The 8,104-nt window shown below is 31.6% G+C and overlaps 1 protein-coding gene across 2 annotated transcripts; it reads right to left on the bottom strand.

Annotated features, from left to right (window-relative positions):
- Nucleotides 1-3,297: 3,297 nt before the first annotated feature.
- Nucleotides 3,298-7,816, bottom strand: LOC100812760 (uncharacterized). 2 transcript variants are annotated; one of them, XM_006582214.3, is made up of 4 exons: nt 7,555-7,816; nt 5,302-6,332; nt 4,189-5,202; nt 3,298-3,576 (listed from the first exon to the last, which is right to left on the bottom strand). In XM_006582214.3, the coding sequence occupies exons 2-4, from the start codon at nt 6,319-6,321 to the stop codon at nt 3,547-3,549; spliced, it is 2,064 nt and encodes a 687-aa protein (XP_006582277.1). In that variant the 5' UTR covers nt 6,322-6,332; nt 7,555-7,816; the 3' UTR covers nt 3,298-3,546. The 2 variants fall into 2 exon arrangements, with proteins under 2 accessions (XP_006582277.1, XP_006582278.1); XM_006582215.4 differs by lacking the exon at nt 7,555-7,816 and adding an exon at nt 7,266-7,477.
- Between the last annotated feature and the right edge of the window lie 288 nt (nt 7,817-8,104).

The following is an 8,104-nucleotide window of genomic DNA, read 5'->3' as shown; positions in this document are numbered from 1 at the left end:
TTAACTTAAAAATATATCCCAATGATCTCAAGGTAAACTTGAAAACTATAAAAGGAAATGTTACATAAAAAAAAAAACTCATGAATTACCCATAAAAACACTAAAATAATGGACTTAAAAGAAGAAAAATCTAAATAAATAATCACTAAATGCCAACCATACACAAGCTAAAACAAACACTTTTGTATGAATAGTATTTGGTACAAGTTGGTACGATCTTAGTGGACCATAGAGGTCAATAATACTCAATAGACTCCGATCGGTTCAAATCCTTGATCAAGCTGCCATGCACTTGGAGAATTAGTTTATTTAGCTATCTCTAATGATCAAAAACTTAAATATCCACTTTGAATATTTTAAAGCATAAGAAATTAATTTAGGTGATTTCTATAATGTCACATTAGATTTAAGACTCTTGTATACAATTTTGTTTCAATGATAACAATATCAAACAACTCATTTTTTTTTATATTTTTATTTTTAAGAAACTTTGAAAATACATTATTTATATTATTTTGTCAACTAGACTTGCTCCAAGGAAGAAAAAAAAGAACCATTTCTTATCCTAAGAAATCTAGCTAATGACTACTGAGTTATATATATATATATATATATATATATATATATATATATATATATATATATATATATATATATATATATATATATATATATATATGTCTTTTTTTTTGGGGATATATATATATCCCTATCTTATATGCATACACTGTATAATTTTTAGAAGCAAGGATGTACTCTTCCATAAGAAGAATAATAGTGGTTATTTTCTTTTTAACATATTTGCATATTCTTTGGTAGGCTAATTTACTTACGAGTGATGCTACATGGTTCAAAAAAATTTGGTAAGAATCCAAACGAGGTGGTCAGATAAGTCAAGTATATGAAATAATGGAATGAGAGAAAATTGTAGAATCAGTCAAAAATCAAGGAACACGTCTTTCACATTGTGTTCGTGTAAACGTTTTTGTACTATTGTTGAACAACTTTTTTTTAGATAGTATTATATTATATATTTTTTTCCAAAGAAAAACAAGTTTCACAAAGGAGGATGACATCACCATTAAAAGTAAAGATTTATCTCGAGCTTCAGTAAAGACTTGTAATAAATATATATGTATCAAAAATAATTTTTGGACATCCAAAATATTAGTACTTGATCCCTAATGAGAAAATGTGTAAGCATAATAGGTGGTGATGTAATAAGAAGAAAAAGATAAATAAAAATAATAAATGTAGATTAAATATTTGAAAAATAAGTTAATGCTGTATACATCTATCAATATAAAATCATACCATTATTTATAGATGTCAATTTATAAGTTGAGCCAATTCTTATTAACACGTGTATATGGTACAATTATGCAGGAGAGATTCAAAGTTTCACGTTAGGTTTGTTTTACCATTTTTTTTTTTTTTGTGAACATGTGTTCCAAAGTACTGTTTTATGAAAAGCAACAAAATTGTTACTCCCTTCAAAGTATAAATAAAAAAAAAGTTCAACGTATGTTGGAGTAAAATATAAATAAACTTTAATTATTTTTTCATTTAACGGTAGTATTTCTAAAATATCCTATATTTAATTGGACTTTTATTTTTAATAATTTTTTTCTTAGGTAATTAATGTAAAGAGTACTCTAGAAAGTTTATTAAAATTAAATGGTATTAATTAATTTTATTTATGGGTGAAATTCATTTTTTCTTCTTCTTATATTTCAGTCTAGGGAATATTTCTCCTTAAACATCCGTTTGAGGATATTGAACGGGAAAACAAACACATTTAATATTATTATCGGGATGAGTGAATGTTAGAAATTCTTATATTAAACAAATGTGGTTGTTACTTTACTGGTGTATTTCATTTATATTTTAGAACATTGGAATAGAGATTATTAAGTGTGAAAATGAACAATACAACAATCCTATAGTTCCATAATCTCTCCGGAAAATCCGCATAGATTCATTTTTTTTCCGATCCTTTCCATTATACCCTTATCAACAGTATATCAGAGAGAGAGAGAGAGAAAAAAAAAAAAAAGAACAACCTCATCAATAGTTCATTTCTATTTTCCACAATCATCATCATCATTAATAATAATTCATTTTTTTTCATCAATGGTTCACTTGGCCAAATCATAGGGAATCCACAAGTTCCTCACCGCCACCCAATTCTCAAATCACCTCATATATTCTATTCAAATATGTAATCATCATAATAATGGATTAATATTCAATTGAGTAAATAAAAGAATTCACAATGCTCAAACTTATTAAAATAGTATGTTTGGATAACAAGTAAAAATTGACTCTAATCCATAAAATCATGATAACACTGGAAAAAAGGCTGAAACAAGCATTTGTTGCTTCACTCATACCATGATCTTATAACAAATTATGCCAGAAGTGAATTTAAACCAAACATAACTTTATTCAAACCAACTTACTCTAACTCCTTTCTTAGTTAATTTTAATTATTTAGCTAACTTTACTTAAACTTTATTTTTTACTACTTTTTTATTTTATTTTTAGTGTCTGGACTTTAGATTACGCTTGTAATACACGCGAATGTTTACTAGTTGATGCCAGCAACATTATTTTAGTTATATTTTGTGTGCCAAGGAACGCCATTCTAATTGGTTCCAGCACCTCTATATTGCTTCCTACACTCTTTCTGGAATATTTTACCTTTTGAATTGGCCATTTCAGAAGCCAACATATGTAATAATTTTGGAATATAAATTTACATTCCAGAATAGTCATTCCAGAAACCAAAAAAGAGAAGCAGAAAGCAACTTGAAGGTGCACGAAACAACAACTTTCTGATTGTTGACATTCAAATCTTAATGCCATTCAAATGTCATCCTAATTGTTGACATGGATTTGATCATATTTGCAATACTTATTGTCCTTTTGTCTGTCCAAGCTAGTTGGGCCACATTTTCGAAGAAAAATTCTGCTGCCATATAAATTTGAGGGAGCAGGTCCTCCCTCATGAAGCACTTCTAAAACTGTGCACAAGGTTGATGTTAGATTAGTCATTGCTGAAGCAAATCCAATTTTAAGAATCATTGGCACAGTAATAACTTTGACAGCAAATCACATGGATCACTGTCAATAATATTTGATTTTCATGACGCATCAATAGTAAAAGTAGTTTACTCCACAATTGAAGAGCAGGACCACCATTATCATCATTACAAATTTATTCTTAGCAGTATCTCAGAAACAACAATTTTTTAAGCAAAAGGTCTTTTGCCCTGATATTATTACATGAACAAATCACCTTAAAGTTGTTGTGATTTATAGTGATAAATTTTAGTTGAAACAACTTATTACATTTACAAGACAAAAAGGGCAACTGTGATTTACACTTTTGAGTAGTATACTGTCTCATGTATATATATAAAAAAGCAAAAGGGGGACCAAGCTGTAGAATGAGAATCCTAAGAACAAATAATTACACTAAGAAAACGTGGCACATTTCACCAAGCAAATCAAATAACCAATGGCCTGATATCTCCGGAAAATTCATGCTTCTGGAATGGGTGGGAGTAGTTCCTGAAAAAAATTATAGGAATATAAGCATGAAGATACCACATTATGACATTATAGTTCATACCAAATCACGGCCTTGCAAGATGCAAGACAAATTAGGCATCAGCTTAAGGCCCCAAAAAAAGAAATTTTTAGGTCCCTAAAATTTTTATATTACTAATTATTAATAAATTTTAACTGATCAAAATAAAATAATTTAGAATCTCTCTCTTCTCTAAAAATTAGTCAATCAATATCATCTTTTTAAAAATTAACCAATATCACAATTAATGTCATTTAAAGTATTTTATTTATCCCAAAAAAGTAAATCCCTAATAACTTTCCTTTAACTCATCCCAAATCCATATTTTAACTAATCAAAATAAAATAATTTAAAATCTCTCTCTTTCCTAAAAATTAGTCAATCAATATCCTCTTTTTAAAAATTAACCAATATCAGTATTTTATTTATCCCAAAAAAATAAATCCCTATTAACTTTTCTTTATTTATATAATATATTAAGTCTCTTTAAAATTCTTGTAAAAAAAAATTCTTTAATTTTGTCTTGGACTCCAAAATGTCTGTACACGGCCCTGTACCAAATGATTGGCATTTGATGCAATTTACTAAATTACCTGAGCAAACTGAAGATGCCCATGATTAACTTCAGAAGTTTTAACAGGTGCATGGAAGTAGGTAGCAAGATTAGACCGTAAAGATATACTCTTCGAGGGAACTGTTGGTAATGTGCGCTTAAGCCAAGACTCTGAAGGAGCTTTTGGTGAAGGAAGGGCAAGAGGAAGCTTTGAAGAGCTTGCATTTGAAGTCTTTCCATGGCTCAACTTCATCCGCAATTGACTTTCTAAGTTGATCTTTGTGTCACCCACCACCTTTGAGCTAGCCAAATTACTAGGATCCTCACTAGATCCAAGAGTGCATTCTTGATCAACCACTTTGGTAGCTTGTTGGCACTTTGAATCAAATTTCACATCACTGGCAAATTTCCTGTTTCTCATTGAAACAGGATTCTTAATTAGGCCATTAGAACTTTCCTTAGTGCTAAAATCTTTGCTTTCAGACTCTATTTTCTTGCATGCAACCATATCTGGACTTGAGATTGCAACCAAATCGCGATCTAAGTTACTTCCTTGGTAATCAGGCTTTGTCAACTCTTGCTTTTCTGGGCATATTTTGTTGGAATGATTTTTCATTTCCATTTGCATATTGTCATTTGAATTATCAGAACAAACGGGGAGAGATGAATCAAGAGAAGCTGAACTTTTAGGTTCTGATACTTCCTTCTCATCCACAATACCCAAGGGTTTGCTATCCTCAATTGAAGAATCTATAGAAAGGCTTTTATCAAGGTCAGTGTCTTTTCTTAGAGTATCAAAATCATCCCCTCTGATATTGGTGTCTGAAGATTTGACCTTATGTACAGAATCTACATATAGAGTTTTCTCAACAACAGGGCTATCACAACTTGATTCAAATTCGGTGCTCTCAGAGGCTGATGATTTGCTGCAAGCTCTACGATGTGGATCAATATCATGCTTAGATTTTTCTGCAGTACTCAGAAAATCTCTCTCTTCTGTATAACCAGACTGGGAGTTTACTGACTTTTTCCCATTAGTAGCAGTTCTACCATGCTGCAAAAGAAAAAGGTGAACAAAATGATAATAAAGTCTAAAGTGGAATAATAACAAAAACAAAATAAAGGTATGTATTAGGTAGGGACAAATTAATACCTCTTTTGCAGTTCTTCTGTGAGAAGTAATTGATTTACTCTGCACTCCATGAAATGTAGAACTTCGAATCCTACCCTCCATTCTTAATCCTGGAACTGGATTCAAAAGGCAGAACCGAGGAAATAGCCCACAAACTTTGGGTGCATTGTTTTCATATCCATCATTATCATCACTTTCATCTTCGCTCTCTTCCCTACCAATATCTTGAGCATAATGCGGCAAAACCTTTTGCCATTTTGGATTAAGGGGACGGGAATTCGCTCCACTAACTACCTTCCATGCCTGTTTTGGTTGTTCTTGTGTAACAAGTGGCTTCCTAGAGTTGTGCTGAATTTGAGGTGTTTCAGAAGCCATTGCCTTTGCTGCAGGCAAGAACCTGCCAATCATGAAATCACGTGCCTGTTGATCTGTTGAAAAATTTCCTGATAGTTGGACCTCTTGATCATCCCATTCACTCAAACCACTCACACTACAGCTCATGAAGAATGATTCAGTTCTAGAAAGTGTATCAAGAGCATCTAGATAGTTCTCATCCTCATCATCTGAACCAGAACTTTCCTTTTCCTCAATTACTTCTTGGGGGCTTTCATGTTTTGTCACTTTATTATCTAGAGATGCAGTACGCGGAGAATCTGAAACACTGCTTCCTGTTCTGGATTGAGTAACTGATGCACCTTTAGGAACTTTATCAGAACATTGCTGTTCAACTTTCAAAACCCTCCCGGGTGGAAGCTTTGGAGCAACGGAAGGCCGTTCGACAGCCCTTGTTTGTAGTTTGCTTTCATTCTTAGGTCTTCCAGGAGTCTTCTCCCATACAAAAGGAACAGTTCCAGGGTTAGTCACTGGACCTGATTTTAACTCTGATTTGTAAAACGGAAGAGGAGGTCGTTTCCGCACTGATTTATCAGCTTTTCTTTTATTGTCATTTTCAGAGGCCGCCGTTGATGAGATTCGCCTTACCGATAAAAGAGGCTGATTAAAATCTAACTGCTTTTCTTCCATTTGAGTTTTTAGTATCATGTATTTGGTTTCTGCAAAACCCCAAAGTCAAATCAAGTTGAAACTCCTTCACCAAAATAAATAAATGAAATTGAAACTCAACTTGATATTTTCATATCCAGGACCACATACCAAGAAAACAAATTGGCATTTTTGCATTTGTCAATTCTTTACTAATTACAAATTACAAGTGAAACATGAAGTTGACTTAGCAAAAGGAGATAATCTCAAGGCACTTCGAATATGAAATATACCGTAACAGAACACAAAATAAACTCTACATGGCTCACAATTTCTATTTGACTATGGAATACACAACAGTGATTGAACATTGACTGAAAGTCGAATCAACGAGCCATCGTCTAAACGATCATGATATAGCTTTTGAGGTTTTTCATATCTTATGTTCAAGTCAATGTACTTCCCAATAAATCATAATTGTCATATGATAGCATTGGATTGGATGCTATCCCACTAGCTTTCTACATGATGGAAACAAGTTTTAGTTATAAGCTTTTCAAACATAATAATTCCAATCAAGTTTCCATTGAATCACACCATCTATTGATATATATATATATGAATTCTGACATAAACCGGATTCCTCTTATCCATCTCATTAGAGAGGAAGGAAGGAACAAAATTAAGCAAATTGCATTACATGGAGCTGAAAATTGAAAGAAGAATATTCAACAGAGGTCAAACAAACCATTTGGCTCAATAGGAAGCATTCAAAAATGGCAAATACGACAAAATCCCACCCTTATGCAATTTCTTTTATAAAAAAAAAAAACATGTCAACAGTGCTTCAAAATTCAAATTGCATAGCTAAAAAAGTCTTCAAGATCAAGATGGAAGAATAGAAAGTCTTCGACTAGAAAGCACAGCATGCTACCCAATTCTTAAATCCCAATCAAACCAAACCAAACCAAACATGACCACTTTGAAGAAGAACACACACTCACCAGAGAAAGGAAGATTTTGATTAGTTAGAGCAAAGACCGTCTGTTGAATCGCTTATTTATTTTCTTCTTATAAAGTCACTTTATTAAACAAGAAAAAGGGTCAATGAAAGTTTTGAACTTGATGAAGGACACCCTCAACAAGAACAATAACGTAAAAAAGATTTTTTTTTTACACGTTTTCCGAACTAACAAACAAACCCCACTGTACCATTCATCTTCACCTACCAAACAAAAAAAACACCGACACACAGATATAGAGAGAGAGAGGTTGTGTGAAAAAGAAAAGAACCTCAGTAATAAAACGAGCAGGCCCAGAAATCAAGTCACTTTCTTCCTCTGGAAAGTTGGTGAAGGAAAAACCTTCAATGAATCAAAGCTACCCTCAGAGAAGAGAAGATAGAGGAAACTTCGTATCGTATAGAAGAAGGGAGAGAGCTTGAAGAGAGAGAAAAAGAAAGTGTTTGAGAATAAACCAGTTTGTAAGTTTGCGTTTATTGCTGCTTGGTTGGCCGCAAGCAGAAACTGAACTGCAATTTGCCAAGTGCAAATATGCAAATCCATTTCTATTTAATAATAATATTTAATTTCGTGTACTTTTTAGTGTAGATCATAAATATATTTTTTTAATGAAAAATATATTTATTCGAATTGAGTAGTTGATAGAAGAAGTAAAGTTATTCTTTTCCAAATATTTAATATAACTATATTATTTTATTCATATTTAATGTAATTACTTCCTTAGGACTATGTTTAAATTTAAAATTATATTATAATTACAATTTATAATAAATAAATATTTTTTAAATATATAAATTATGCTTTAGATTTATAATAGTAGA

The sequence above is a fragment of the Glycine max genome, chromosome 6 (genome assembly GCF_000004515.6).
Source record: "Glycine max cultivar Williams 82 chromosome 6, Glycine_max_v4.0, whole genome shotgun sequence".
Taxonomy (NCBI): domain Eukaryota; kingdom Viridiplantae; phylum Streptophyta; class Magnoliopsida; order Fabales; family Fabaceae; genus Glycine; species Glycine max.
This window is presented reverse-complemented; position numbering and strand designations above follow the sequence as displayed.